Source organism: Lampris incognitus, chromosome 1 (assembly GCF_029633865.1).
Source record: "Lampris incognitus isolate fLamInc1 chromosome 1, fLamInc1.hap2, whole genome shotgun sequence".
Taxonomy (NCBI): Eukaryota; Metazoa; Chordata; class Actinopteri; order Lampriformes; family Lampridae; genus Lampris; species Lampris incognitus.
Window position 1 is genome coordinate 11,744,879 of NC_079211.1, and position 15,765 is coordinate 11,760,643.

General features: G+C 46.9%; 1 protein-coding gene across 1 annotated transcript; it reads right to left on the reverse strand.

Moving 5' to 3' along the window:
* Positions 1–161: 161 nt before the first annotated feature.
* ints5 (integrator complex subunit 5) lies at positions 162–15,068 on the reverse strand. The gene is made up of 4 exons (XM_056292615.1): positions 14,789–15,068; positions 13,387–13,639; positions 1,559–3,535; positions 162–1,370 (listed from the first exon to the last, which is right to left on the reverse strand). The coding sequence occupies exons 1-4, from the start codon at positions 14,881–14,883 to the stop codon at positions 648–650; spliced, it is 3,048 nt and encodes a 1,015-aa protein (XP_056148590.1). The 5' UTR covers positions 14,884–15,068; the 3' UTR covers positions 162–647.
* Between the last annotated feature and the right edge of the window lie 697 nt (positions 15,069–15,765).

Genomic DNA, 15,765 nt, shown 5'->3' on the forward strand with positions numbered 1-15,765 from the left:
TGGTCAATGCGGGCTTTGCAGGGTCGGCTGCATTCGGATCGGGTCTACGCATGTAACCGCGATTCCCTATGTCGCTACTAATTTGAACACGTTGCAACAACAGAAGAATGTTGTAAATAATGTATAAGACTGACAGGACACAGATTTAGACCAAAGGGACATTTATTTTTTTGAAATAGTCAAAACTATAATTGGCGTTTATAACAAGTCATATTTTGAATTGGATCAGAGAGAAAAAAGTACTTTGTGATGACGACGTGTAAATTATTTGATAATCTTTAAAAATTTTAGAGTTTCATTTCTCAACCCAAATGAAATATTAAGGCTATATTTTGTTGAGTAATATGGAATAAAAATATTAAAGGGGCAAATACTGTAATAAAACATGTTGGGTATGTGCCATTCATAGGGCCTCTTTTTTTTGTTTTTACAGGAAACAAAAGTTACAAAAGACTTGACTCTAAAGGCAAGATACAAAAAGTACACATACATAAAGAGCTACACTTGAAATGAACTTTACAACGTTAACAACTTTGCAGTCCATTCATCCAAGATCACAACATAGTACTCTTGCTCCCGTTCACTCTTTATCCTGAACCAGCAATTCCATCCGCCCCCCCCTACCCTTTTCAGTGTTTCCCTTGCTCTTAGAGTTGAAACCGCCAGCACAGGTGTCCCAATCTATCAATGTTTTTATGCAGAACACTATGAATTGGAGCCACATATCTTGCCACGTCGCCATCCCGTGAGAAATCCCTGCAAAACAGGCCCTTCTCTGAGCTGAAGACAAACTTTTGGGGCATGGGCCCATTGCCCCTCACATACTCCCACACAGCCAGCAGCAGTAGCCTCACCTCAAAGGGAGTGAGGTAGGGGAAGGCCTCATGGACGTTCTCCAGCACGGGAGGCAGCAGCTGGCCCTCTCCCATGCAGGACACCAGTAGGCAAGAAGCCTGGAGATGCCATGGAGAGTCTGTGGCCAAGGCTTCTCGAGATGCCTCCCAGTGGGCCAGAAGGGTGGCCAGGAGGCCCCGCAGCACCACAGAGCAGTAGCAGAGAGCTGGCCGCCCAGCCGCCACCACCTGGAGCAACGGGAACAGAACGGGGTGGGCCTCAAAGCAGCGGCGGATGTGGATGTCTCGCTCTACTGTGGTGCGGGCATGCTCCTCTGGTGGCCACAACAGCTCACCATTGGCCACGTCTGAGCAGATGTTTTCAACCAGCGTTACTGCCACGACCTTGGCCGCCTCTGCGTTGATTGGCGGTGGCTCGTCGAGATCAGACAGCTGATGGCGAGAGCCGTTGACACTGCCGTTGAGGGCAGAGGAGCTGCAGCACTGGATGGTCACAGCCAGCAGGGTCTGAACGTTCTGCAGAGAGATTAGTATGACAGCAAATTAAGACACATGTGGTCTTGACAGACAAAATACTTCAGCAGCATATTTAAAAACAACTGGAGATATCAAACAAAGTATAGTAACCTTGGTCATCTTACAGACAAGTAGCTGATCACATGTGACTGACATGGCTGGTGCAACAATATAAACACACGTCTCACCTGGATGACTCCAGCTGGGTCAGGGAGTAGTTTGGCTGTGCGGACCTTCAGCCCCTTACCGATCACCCCAGCGTGGAACACAGACCACACACTGCCGGAGAAGTTTACGGTGGTGCCAAATCGGCAGTTGACATCCAGGAGGGAGGCTCCAAGGTCAGGGGAAAGGGATGGGGAAAGCGGGGGATCACCAGCCATGTCTGCTATCTGCCCCCCAAACAGATCAGCATTGCCTTTGTGCAGTGACCCCTCCACCAGCTGCTGTAGCACTGACTTGAGGGTGAGCGGAGAATAGGCTGCCAAGCGGGACAGGAGCAAGACCGAGCAGTTCACCGCCTCTCCTGCTTGCTCCCCATCCCTTCCCACCTTCCCTCCTTCTCCTCTCCTCCGCAGCACCAGGAAGAAGTGAGTGACAGCAGCACGGGAGAGCAGGAGCAGATGTGCTGGAGAGCAAGTGCGAGGGAGGGGACTGGAGGACAGGAGACGGACAGCAGCATAGGACACGGCTGGGTCACCGTGGAGGAGGAGCGGACAAAAGTCATGGAGGTGTCCCGAGACAGCTGAGCCCACCTGGATGACCATGGAGGATTGGATACCTGCTGCTCCCCGCCTCTCTTCATCCTGGCTCTGGATGGCTGCTGCCAGGTTGATCAGTAGCTGCCGAAGCTGCCGGGGCCCGAGAGTGTGGGTGTGGATCTGGGCCACGCAACGGGTCACAGCTGCAGGGATGAGGCCCGGCAGGCAGGTGGAGAGTGGGGTGTGGAGCTGCCAGGCCAGGGCCAGCTCCTCTGGGTTGCGGGCCTGTGTGAGTAGCTGGCAGAGGGCTTCCGTCGCCACACTAGGGCCGCCATACACTGAGAGGAGGCACAGCAGCTGATGAAGCCAGAGGTGGCGCTTCCTCTCCAATCGCAGGGTCTCAGCACACAGTTCTCCAACATGAGCCTGGAGCTCTTCCAGGAAGGGAATGACTCTCTGGGCCTGGGAGGAAGCAGAGTGATGGGGGCTGCTTTCGCTTCCTTCTGAGCGGTTATAGACCAGCTTATGGAGGTGCAGTAGCAGCATCTGCAGTAGGCGGTCGCAGGCTTCACGGACCCCCTCATGAGGGGAAGGCGTAGGGCCAGAGATGATGACTGAGGCCGGAGTGGCCGTGTCGGCCAAGAAGCGGAGGACCCGTGCCCCTCCTGAAGGGCTCTGGCTGATGAGGTGGACGGCCAGGCCCAGCATGTTGTCCAACTCCTCCCTGGGAAGGCCCTGGAGCAGAGCCTGCAGCTGGAGGAGGACAGGGGGCCTGAGGAGTTCCACCAACTCTGCTGAAACGGCGCCCAGCAGAGTGGGGGACAGCGCGGCTAGCTGGAGGAGGAAGGGCACTGCTGCTCGGCGGAGCTGAGGGGAGCTCTCCCAGGAGGAAGAGGATGAAGAGGGAGAGAGGGGGCCTGAAGGGCTCAGACTCTCTTGGAACATCCTGAGCAGCTCCCGGCGGATGCTCTCAGAGTGGTGTGCTGCCAGGTGACCCAGGATTCCAACAACTGAGCCAATCTTGGGAACTCTGTTGCATTTGTCACCCCCTACCGGCCCAAGGTTTTGATCCATGGAGCCATGTGAGCAGTAATCCTTGAGGCCACAGGCAAGGACCCTGCTGATGATGGTTCCTGGGAAGGCGGAGCCAATATGGGCAACCACCCAGTCGAAGTGTGGGGAGTGCTGGACGGAGGTATCCAGAAGGGCATCCACACAGGCATCTGGGCACCAGGCCAGCATGGCAGCTAAGCACTGGGAATATGCCTCCATAAGGGAGCGGGTAGCGGCGCAGGACATCCAGAGTTGAAGCAACTCATTGAGGCTGGAGGAGTGGGGGGCGGCCCTGCGCCCAGCATGTTTGCTACTCAGCTTGCCCAATAAATCCACGGCCCAGGCCGACACCAGAGGGGCCCAGGCACGGGGGTTAAGATGGATGAACTCAGACAGCACGCTGTGTACCTCCTAGAAACAGACAGGAACTCGGTATTAATTTGATGATTAACTAATTTGATAACATTTTATTAGAAGGATAAACCCCTTGAGATGAACCATCTTGTTTTCAAGGGGGTCCTTAACACAAATATACAGAAAATACAGGAAATAAAGTAAACAACACAAATACACTCGAACATACACAGACAAAAGCTCTCCCGGGGCTAGCCACTCCGTCACCCAATGGTTCCCTTAAAATCCCAAAATACATACAGTAAATGTACACATACCCATACAAAGCTATACATGCATTAATATGCACCTACACATTACAGATTGATTATTTCCATATCTCAAGTATAATTAGAAGCAAGAGCAAGCTGTTTGAAGATGGATAAAAAGCGATGTCTTAAAGGGATGAAAGCAAGTAATAGATTCAATTGAACTGGCCAGGTTGCTCCAATCAGATGGAGCTTTAAATAAAAGCATAGCCCCCCCATTCCCTTAGAAATTCTAGGAATGAAGAAAAAAGGACGCTCAGTATGCCTCAGACTATACATGATCAATATGGAATTAAAATTGTTTTACGTAAGAAAGATAGTTAAAGAAAATCCATCTAAAAATAAATTGGAACCAGTGAAAATGTCTTCCTAGATTTAGGTTTTAACCAATTTCATGACTCATACATAAAACGGTGATGGGTTCTACAAGGACACCTCAAAACAAATCTACAGAGACTATTATAAACTACATTGACAGGTTGAAGATTTGTTTCTGATGTGTTCTGATAGACAACATGTGCATAATCTAGTATTAGTAATATCAACTGTGAAACAATTCTTTTCCTGACCTGTAGTGTGAAACAGTTAATAGAACGCCATAACATTCTCAGGCTGCAATTTATTTTCTTTATGACTGAGTCAATACGGGGCTTAAAAGAAAGATGAGAATCAAGCCAGAGACCCAAATATTTAAATTCCTCCAGTCCAGTCTAAGAAATTAATCGTCCAATTGGTCAAAGGCAAAAGGTCAGATCTGTTGCCAAACAACATATGATAAGACTTATTCAATAGAAGTTTGTTAAAAGAAAACCATATTTGAGCGGCAACAAAATCAGCCTGGAATGTACACTGGATTTCTGAGATGTCAGGCTTAGAAGAATAAATCCTAGCAACATCTGCATATAATAAAATATGACAACCAGAGCATATTTGGGTGAGATCATTAATAAAAATGGAGAACAGCAACGGCCCTAGATATAAAACTTCTGGTACGCCTTTTTCCATGATGATAAAATCTAACTGACTGCCCTGAAACGAGACAAACTGACATCTACGGTGAGGATATGAACTGAACCAAAGTCAAGTAAAGAATGTTTTGAAAGAGCAATAACACAAAGTTTGTCAAGGTGGAGGTAGTGATGAACCACCTCAAAAGCCTTACTGAGGTCTATAAATATTGTGCCTGAAAGCATATTGTTGTTCAATGAAGTGGATACATTATTGTTGAGTTTTAAAAGAGCAGTGAGGGGGCGTCCGGGTAGCATGGTGGTCTATTCCTTTGCCTATCAACACGGAGATCGCCAAATTGAATTCTGGTGTTACCTCTGGCTTGGTCAGGCGTCCCGACAGACAAAATTGGCTGTGTCTGCAGGTGAGAAGGTAAGTGTCTTGGTCGCTACGCTAGTGCCTCCTCTGGTTGGTCGGGGCGCCTGTTCAGGGGGGAGGGGGAACTGGGGGGAATAGCGTGATCCCCCCACGCGGTATGTCCCCCTGGCGAAACTCCTCACTGTCAGGTGAAAAGAAGCGGCTGGTGACTCCACATGTATCAGAGGGGGCATGTGGTAGTCTGCAGCTCTCCCCGGATCGGCAGGGGGGTGGAGCAGAGACCAGGACAACTCGAAGAGTGGAGCGATTGGCCGAATACAATTGGGAAGAAAAAGGGGGCGGGGGGGGACTGAAATCAGATTGGTATAGAGATAAGAAGTGAAAGTCATTAAGTTATTGAGATAATTGATTAAAAATTATCTCGTCTCATCTCATAATCAGCTGCTTCTCCGGGTTCAGGTCACGGTGGTAGCAAGCTAAGTAAGGCTCTCCTGATGTTCCTCTCCCCAGTAACGCCCTCCAGCTCCTCCTGGGGGATCCCAAGGCATTCCCTGGCCAGTTTGGACATGTAGTCCCTCCAGCGAGTTCTGGGTCTACCCCGGGGTCTCCCCCCCAGTTGGAAGTGCCCAGAAAACCTTCAAAGGAAGGTGCCCAGGAGGCATCCTAACCAGATGCCCGAGCCACCTCAACTGGCTCCTTTCGACGTGAAGGAGCAGTGGCTCTACTCCGAGCTCCCTCTGGATGTCCGAGCACTTCATCCTATTCTCTAAGGCTGAGCCCAGACACCCTATGGAGGAAACTCATTTCAGCCGCTTGTATCCGCGATCTCACCCTTTCGGTCGTTACTCAAAGCTCATGACCATAAGTGAGGGTTGGAATGAAGATTGACTGGTAAATTGAGAGCTTTGCCTTGCGGCTCAGCTCCCTCTTCACCACAACGGTCCAGTACAACGTCCGCATTACTGCTGATGCTGCACCAAGCTGCCTGTCAATCTCCCGCTCCATCCTACCCTCACTCGTGAACAAGACCCCGAGATACTTGAAGAACTCCTTCACTTGAGGCAACAACTCATCCCCAACACGGAAGGAGCATCCACCATTTTCTGGTAGAGAACCATGGCCTCAGACTTGGAGGTGCTGACTCTTTTCCCGGCCATTTCACACTCAGCTGCAAACCGCCCCAGTGCACGCTGGAGGTCATGTTCTGATGAAGCCAACAAAACCACATCATCTACGAAGAGCAGAGATGCAATTCTGAGGTTCCCAAAACGGACTCACTCCTCACCTTGGCTGCACTTTGAGATCCTGTCCATGAATATCATGAACAGAATTGGATACAAGGGAAAACCTTGGCGGAATCTGACACCCACCGAAAATGTGTTTGACTTTGTGCCGAGAATGCGGACACAAGAATGCGGACACAGCTCTCACTTTGGTTATACAAGGACCGGATAGCTTTCCTAACTGACCTGGTGCCCCATAGTCCCACAGTACCCCCCACAGAGTGCCCTGGAGTACACAATCATAAGCCTTCTCCAAGTCCATAAAACACATGTAGACTAGCTGGTCAAACTCCCATGCCTTCCTAAGCACTTCCGCAAGGGTAAAGAGTTGGTCCGTTGTTCCACGGCCAGGACGGAATCCACATTATTCCTTCCTCCTGGATCCGAGGTTCAACAATCGGTCAGAGCCTGCTTTCCAGCACCCAAGAGTAGACTTTCCCAGAGAGGCTGAGCAATGTGATGCCCCAATAATGGAACACACCCTCCAGTCCCCTTTTTTTAAATACGGGAACCACCACCCCAGTCTACCATTCCACAGGTACTGTCCCTGACCTCCACGCGACACTAAAGAGGTGTGTCAGCCAAGACAGCCCAACAATGTCCAGAGCCTTCTGCATCTCAGGGCGAATCTCATCCACACCTGGAGCCTTGCCACCGAGGAGCTTCTTAACTGCCTCAGAGACATCTGCCAGGGATATGGGTGGGGCTTCCCCCAAGCTTCAGGCTCTACCTCCTCCACTGAGAACGTGTTAGCCAGGTACAGGAGCTCCTCAAAGTGTTCTTTCCACTGCCCAATTAAATAATTTAATTTAAAAAATTTTGGATTAAAAATTAATTTTTCAAAAATTAATTTTGGTGTATGGCAACTGCACCTCAGTAGACCAGAAAGCTCTGCAGCAGGTCGTCAAGGCAGTCCAGCATATCACCGGTACCCAACTCCCAGCCATAAAAGACCTTTATCAGAAACGCTGCCTTCGAAGGGGTCTCAGCATCAGCAGAGATCCCACCCACTCCAACCATGGACTGTTCTCCCCCCTGCGCTCTGGGAGGCGCTACAGGAGCCTCAGAGCCCGCAAAACCAGGCTCAAAAACAGCTTCTTTCCACAAGCCGTTGCCCACCTGAACCTGGCCACCCACTGAATGTCTGTAGATATTTTTAAATATTTTGTACTCTTGCTCTTTTCTAACTTATTTTTAGCTTTTGGTCTTCATGTGTGTATATCTTATATTGTGTTTGCTGTGTTTGTCTGTGTCTGTCTTGCACTGTTTGGTAAAGCCACAGCCCTCATTTAATTTTTAACATGTGCCTACGCATTGTTTTTAATGACAATAAATTGAATTGAATTGAAAAACTTTTTCTATACTGTTAATAATGGACATAGGTCTATAGTTATAGAGATTGAGAGGGTCACCACCTTCAAGAAATGGCGTAACTCTGGCACATTTCTAAATTGATTTGCTATGACAATGTCCTGGCAGCCTGTCCAGGGTGGTGCCCCGCCTGCCACTCAATGACTGCTGGGATAGGCTCCAGCATCCCCGCGACCCTGAGAGCTGGATAAGCAGTTTGGGTAATGGATGAATGGATGGAATTACAATATGGTGGCTATGTCCAATGTTCCCACCCATCTTAGAACCATGTTCCAGGAAATTACTAAAACATTAATATATTTTTTACAAATATTCTTAAACTGAAAAGTGTCTCCTCGTGGTGATACTCCATAGGGGGGAAAATTCCTAAAGCAATGTGGGAGCCAATGATAAAGAAATGTCTTTTATGAAGAGAGAGATTGGGAAAGACCAAACCCAGCCACTGAGAATGCACAAGCCAGTGCAATCTTTTTTCTTTTTTAAAAAAAAATGTTCCCCCATTTTTCTCCCCAGTTGTACTTGGCCAATTACCCCACTCTTCCGACCCATCCCGGTCGCTGCTCTACCCTCTCTGCTGATCCGAGGAGGTTTGCAGACTACCACATGCCTCCTCCGATACATGTGGAGTCTCCAGCCACTTCTTTTCACCCAATGGTGAGGAGTTTTGCCAGGGGGATGTAGCACGTGGGAGGATCACGCTATTCCCCCCAGGTCCTTCTCCCCCCTGACCAGGCGCCCCGACCAACCAGAGAAGGTGCTAGAGCAGCAACGAAGACACATACCCAAATCCGGCTTCCCACCCGCAGACACAGCCAATTGTGTCTGTAGGGATACCCGACCAAGCCAGAGGTAACATGCAGATTTGAACCGGCGATTCCCATGCTGGTAGGCAACGGAATAGACCACTATGTCACCTGGACGCCCTAAGCCACTGCATTCTTAGTGCCAGTCCCAAGCCCGGATAAATGGGGAGGGTTGCGTCAGGTAGGGCATCTGGCATAGAATCTTAGCCAAATCAAATATGCGGATCATAAATCAGATTTCCATACCGGATCGCTCGAGGCCCGGTTTACTAAGGACCGCCACTGGTACTGCTAGCCAACAGGGTGTCAGTGGAAACAATGCTAATGTTGGGTGAAGGAAAAGGAGAGGGTGAAAGCCTGTGCATAGGCAGCAGGAGAGGAGGAACGGTAAGATTGTGGAGGTGAGAGTCGGAATTTTTAATGTTGGCACTATGACTGGTAAAGGGAGAGAGCTGGCTGACATGATGAAGAGAAGGAAGGTATACTGTGTGTGCAAGAGACCAGGTGGAAGGGGAGTAAGGCCAGGAGCATCGGAGGTGGTTCAAACTCTTCTACCATGGTGCGAATGGCAGGAGAAATGGGGTTGGGGTAATTCTGAAGGAAGAGTATATCAAGAGTGTGCTGGAGGTGAAGAGCATGTCGGTAAAAGCGATGAGTATGAAGTTGGAAATCGAAAGTGTGATGATGAATGTTATCAGCACATATGCCCTGCAAGTTGGGTGTGAGAGAGAAAGAAGAATTCTGGAGTGAGTTGGATGAAGTGGTGGCGATGTGCCAAGGAGGAGAGAGTGGTGATTGGAGCGGACTTCAATGGGCATGTTGGTGAAGGAAACAGAGGCAATGAGGAGGTGAGGAGCAGGTATGGTGTCAAGAAGAGGGATGTTTAAGGACAGATGGTGGTGGATTTTGCAAATAGGATGGAAATGGCTGTTGTGAATACATATTTCAAGAAGAGGGAGGAACACAGGGTGACATACGCATAAGAGTGGAGGAAAGTGCAAAAAGGTGGACTATATCTTATGTAGGAGGTGCGATCTGAAAGAGATTGGAGACTGCAAGGTGGTTACAGAGGAGAACGTAGCTATAGGATACCTTTGGAGACCAAGAAGAGGAAGAGAGTGAAGGCAGAGCCAAGGATCAAATAGTGGAAGTTGAAGAAGGAAGACTGTTGTGTGGAGTTCAGGGAGGAGTTAAGACAGGCACTGCGTGGTAGTGAAGAGTTGCCGGACGGGTGGGCAACCACTGTAGAAATAGTGAGGGAGACAGCTAGGAAGGTACTTGGTGTGTCATCTGGACAGAGGAAGGAAGACAAGGAGACTTGGTGGTGGAATGAGGAAGTACAGCAAAGTATACAGAGGAAAAGGTTGGCAAAGAAGAAGTGGGATATTCAGAGAGATGAAGAGCATAAACAGGAGTACAAAGAGATGCAGCCTAAAGTGAAGAGAGAGTTGGCAAAGGCAAAGGAAAAGGCGTATGGTGAGTTGTATGAAAAGTTAGACACTAAGGAAGGAGAAAAGGACTTATACTGACTGGCTAGACAGAGGGACCGAGCTGGGAAGGATGTGCAGCAAGTTAGGGCGATCAAGGATAGAGATGGAAATGTGCTGACAAGCGAGGAGTGTGTTGAGAAAGTGGAAGGAGTACTTTGAGGGGATGATGAATGAAGAAAATGAGCGAGAAGGTTGGATGATGTGGGGATAGTAACCTGCATGTACAAATAATAATAATAATGGTAATAATAATAATAATAAAATACATGGAACCACTTTGCTTTTGATAGTCAATTACCCACCTAAAAACATCTCACTTAAATTGAGAACAAACAAATACTTCTCCAGTATATAGTCCACAACAACAGTTGGTCATGAAAGACTGCCCCCCTTTATTCAAACACTTCAAAAAACAAAACAAAACAGGTATTTCAGTGCTTACAGCAACCAACAGGTTTAAAGTCAGAACAATTTAAACGGCAGCATTCAGCACTGTAACAAACATACAAAACTATCCTTTATAGTGCAGCTATGTGCAAATGGCACTGTAAAACACAACTTAAATATGTATAACAATCCAAATAAATAACCTAACATTAACAAACACAGTTGAAACTGACACTGCTGACCTAGCTGCTTTATTTTTAACAATCGTAAAAATACAACCAAAAAAATCACTTTGCCATTTCTCTGAAGCAAAGCTCTTGAACATATTAAGTTTGCTCACATAACCATGAGGGGTAAATTCTTCTTTAGGAACATAAGCTCCGCCGTCAGCCTGCTCCTACTTACATCAATAGTAACTGAGGCTGTGCTAAAGAGCTTCTCACTCTACAATTGTGCAGGCAGCACAGAGAAATTTAGCTACCCTGGCTGCCAAGGATGGCAGTTGAGGTTGGCTGGCTTTCCAGTAAAGCAAGGGATTGTCCGACCGTGGAATAGTTGCCTCAATGAGGTAGGTCTGCACTTGAATATGTGCACTTGTGGTTATCCCAGGACCAGGTAATACCATGCTATCCACCTGGATTTTGCTGGTAGTTGTGCCTGAAGCCTCCATCCATGGAGTCTTGTCTGCTGGCCCGGAGGCTGTAGTTTCAGATGTCGTCTTCAACACTTCCTCCATCTTCCCCACCTCTGCCATTAATACTTCCTTTCCAAGTCTCAAAGTGTCTGTATTTGTTAAGTACCTGGTATGAAAAAAATATATCAAATATTAATAGTCAAATAATTTCTTTAATGTCAAGTTATTTGTCTGTTCTTATACTGGATATGTGATTTGTGAAAATAATGAAATGGAAGTGGAAATTCCATAGAGGTGTGAGGAATTTATTACTCTCATTCTCTCTCTCTCTCTCACAACACAATGTTGAATCAGATTATAACACAGAAATTCCCTTACCTGTCTTTGTAATGTGGATCCAGCAGAGTTGCAACCGAGTATAATGGCTCAGATTCCATGTTGTTAAAACGTCTGTTGACCACGTCAAGGAGGGTACTTTTCATTGTCTTAATCCTCTGGTCAGCTGCGTTTTCCCGACTCAGAGCACGTTTCAAGACACACAATGGGGATGACATCAACTACAGATGCGGAGGAGGCACTCACCTCCCTTGTCATCTCCTCAAAAGGCCCCACTGGTTTGCTGTTAGTGTGGCCGACAGGTCATATTCAGCCATATACGCAGACAGTGCCCGTTTCTGTGCAATGAGGCTTTCAATCATGTACTGGATACTGTTCCACCTAGTTTGGACGTCCTGCTGCAGACGCTTAGGCTGTATATTTAGCTCTACTTGGATGTCTGCTAACCGTGAATAGGCAAGGGGCGAGTGTTTGAAGTGGCCTACTATTTTTCTCCCATTGGCTAGTGCAGTGTTTCCCAACCCAGTCCTCAAGGAACCCCAATCCTGCAGATTTTCTTTGCAACCCTGAATAAGTTCCTGTTTGTAGTTATTCAACTAATCAGCAATGAATTATGTCAGATGTTGCACACCTTGCATAATTAAGTGCTGTGAGATGATTGGTTGAGAGAGTAAGTACAAGCAGGGCTACCTATGCAGGGTTACAATGAAAATGCTGGGCTAGTGCGTCACTTACACTGTGCTGTGACAACAGTCCCTCATGCACAATTAGTTGCAGTGTGTGTGTGAAGCATCCTAAACTCGCCACGCCAAGCTGATCCATAGCCTTCTTCATATTTTGTGCATTATCCCTTAAAATTACATGCACTTTGTTTTTATTAATCTTCCATTCATGCAGCATTTCCTCAATGGCTGCCGTAATGGAATCCCCTGTGTGAGCCATGAAACTCCCGAGCATAAAACACCGCTTCTTTAAAGGTAAAATACGAGTCTATCCAATGCGCGGTCAGACTCAACAAGGACATTGGACTCATGTCTGAGCTCCAGGTGTCTGTTGTGAAACTAACCGTGCCTACATTCTCCAAGAGTTTGGAGAGAAAATTGTAAACTTCGTTGTGCATATAAGGGATAGCCTTTTCCGTTATATAATGGCAAAGTGTAGCGAAGCTCAAGGTGTTCAATTCAGTGTTGAAACCCCACATTTTCTACCACCAAAAGGGGTTGGTCGTCCAGGACAATAAACTCAACTAGTTTCTCCATTATCGATTTCGCCGTGTTGCTGTCTGGGGGCAGTTTCTCTCGCCTTTTTATTGACTCCATCAGTGTCTGCTGTTGGAGCGTTTTGCTTTTCTTTGCAGCGGTTGCACGCAGAAATTCCTGGTGTTGTTCCATGTGGTGTTTTTCCAAATGCTTTATGAAGTTTGTGGTGTTAAACCGACCAACAGCACTGCCACCCCTCAAACATTTGCATTGCAAATTTTGCATTCGGCTGTTGGATTTTTTTCCTCTTTAAGGTTGCAATACTTCCACACCACTGACATGACTATTCCACAGGTAGTTAACGCTCATACACATGCAACTAATTGGCTACTACTGTTGTTATCACTTGACAAACTGCACCGCTTAACCGGAAATGCGCAGCATGGGAAGTGCTAATATGAAGAGGCCAGAAAGATAAAGAAGAAGAAGAAGAAGATATAATATAGAAGCATTTAGGCAATGGTTTAAGCTAGATTTCCCCATGGTTTGTTTCGGATAGGTATCAGATAATATTTTTTTCTCCCCTCCAATATCCGATTCAGCATTCTGGGCCAGTATTGACCCGATACTGATGCCGTGGATTGGATCGGGACATCCCTACTTGTAACCATACCTAAGCAGGTACTCCGAGGTTTTTCATCTATTGATTATAATTGATAAGTGGAAATGCACAAGCATGATTCAGGCATAATGATATCATGCCACCCTTACTTGTATGATATCCTCAAGATTGCAGCCCACTGCAGCAGTGGGGTCGGCCTCGGTCTCCAGGTTATGGAAGAAGGCAGAGACGTGCTCGTCGTACACGCCTCTCAAATGCTCCAGCACCGCGCTTCGGCAGGCCGGGACGGAGCGCAGCAGGCGTAGGGCGCAGCGGGCATGCTCCCGGACACTCAACTTCCTGCCCTGAGCGGTGTCAACACCGCTGATGAAGGATTTGATCTCCTGGGACAGTTCTTGAGTGCTGGCAGGGGAGGAAAAAGAAGAGAATATTGGAAACAGGTGGAAAATGTGGATCAATAAGAAGAAACAACTGAAAGAAAGGTGAAAGGAGAGAGAAATGTTCTGAGGGTGGATGAGTTAGAGAGAGCAATGGGGACCTCATGCCACAAACATGTTTTCTTAATCTTCAAAAATTATTCTTTTTTTTTTTGCCACTTTCCGCCTTTATTTGATAGCAATAGTCGAGAGAGAGGAAAGGCAGGGGAGAGAGAGGGGATGACATGCAGCAAAGGGCCCGGGCCAGATTCGAACCCACGCCACAGCAGTAAGGACTCAGCCATATGTGGTACGCGCTCTACCAGGTGAGCCACCGGGACGCCCCAGTGAACATTTTTATACATTTTGTCAGTTTTCTTCTTTTATCATTACCTTTTTAATCTGTCCACTTTTACTTGATGTAAAGCACATTACAATTAAATATATTAAATGTTGTTCAGACTTAACTGGTTGATAAAACATTACAATGTAATATATGAAATGGTTGTTTAGAGTTAACGGATTGATAAAACATCCATCTATCCATCCATCCATCCATCCGTTATCCAAGCCACTTATCCCAATCGGGGTCGCGGGGATGCTGGAGCCTATCCCAGCAGTCATTGGGCGGAAGGCGGGGAGACACCCTGGACAGACCGCCAGTCCATCACAGGGCCCTAATAATACTAATACTAATAATAATGATAATAATAATAATAAACATTTTATTTAAAAGCATCTTTCATGACACTAAAGGTCACCTTACATCAAATACAATAAAACAAAGCAGTAAAAAATGTTAGTGCAAGCAACAATAAAACACACAATAGGCAACAGAGCACACATCAGCAGGAGTTTGAAAAATGAATTTGATGCTGTTAACATGTGTGTGCTAGTTAAAAAGGTGGGTTTTAAGCACAGCGTTACAATACAACGTTACAATGTGATATATGAAATGTTGTTTGGAGTTAACCGATTTGATAAAATGACTTAAACCTAGCTTCTCGGTATATGAGTCAAATAGCAACTTTCATTGGGTTTTTATGTGAGGGTACAGTCTCTGTAAACAGTTTACTATAAATACTGTGACTTGGTTGTGCGAGGCGGAGAACCAGCTCCTAGTTGTGGTACTCACCTCAGAGCGTTCTGCTGCGTGTGAGCGTGTGAGGTCTGCATCGCTTTCATGGGATTCCCATCAAAAACGACAGACATCGCTTGGTCTTTTAACATTAGAGCGTTACATTAAAATAACCCTTTACTGCGGGGCGTGGAGATAGTTAATCACCAGTCTTTAATATTGTATATTCAATCGGTTTTCGGGAAATGTCATCGATACGGCGATCCAGAAAAAAAAACGGAAGACGAATCTTCTTCGTTGTCATTATAACAGGGAGCCGAAACGGACGCCCGCGTCACCTGCGCCACCGAGCGGTATTAAGCGGTCAACAAACTTTAAAAAAAAAAAAAAAGAAAGAAAGAAAAGAAAAGAAAAGAGTAAAGAAGTCGACACAATGATCCGGAATTAAAACAGGACATCCAAATAAAATTAAAATAAAACGTCCATTTTCCGAACCGCTTATCCTGCTCTCAGGGTGGCGGGGGTGCTGGAGCCTATCCCAGCAGTCAGTGGGCGGCAGAGGGGGGGGCAGGGGGGGCACCCCGGGCAGGCCGCCGGACTGTCACGCAGGCGACCTAAATGTTGAAAAGCAAAAGAAAAACTTCGTTGCTGCAACTTCTATGACTGTTTTTTCTTTCAAAAATGGAGTTCCATTCTGTAACAATATCACATTCAAATATAAATTGTACAGTAATATAAAATAAGACACGATTCTAAATAGATATTACAGTGTAGTTAAATTTCGACTTTTATAACAATGGTAGGCTACTACAGTTGCGGTAACATTGTGTTTAATTAAGACTTGCATGTTTCTGGTGTTAGCTACACATGTTTTGGCCCTTTGGTGCTGGGTTGGTCTCGCCACCTTCAAGTCTTTACACACACACACACACTGTAGCGAATTCGGGGGACAACGCAACCACAGAAACTGCCGCGGCCGGGAAGCGAACCCGTATCGCCCGCACCGCAGGCAACATCGCTAACCGCTTGACTAA

Coding starts and splice junctions, on each gene's coding strand:
- ints5 (XM_056292615.1), bottom strand. CDS start 14,883: ATGTTAAAAGACCAAGCGATGTCTGTCGTTTTTGATGGGAATCCCATG. Junction 13,640..14,788: donor ACGCAGCAGAACGCTCTGAG/GTGAGTACCACA, acceptor CTCCCCTGCCAG/CACTCAAGAACTGTCCCAGG. Junction 3,536..13,386: donor ATCTTGAGGATATCATACAA/GTAAGGGTGGCA, acceptor GTCTGTTTCTAG/GAGGTACACAGCGTGCTGTC.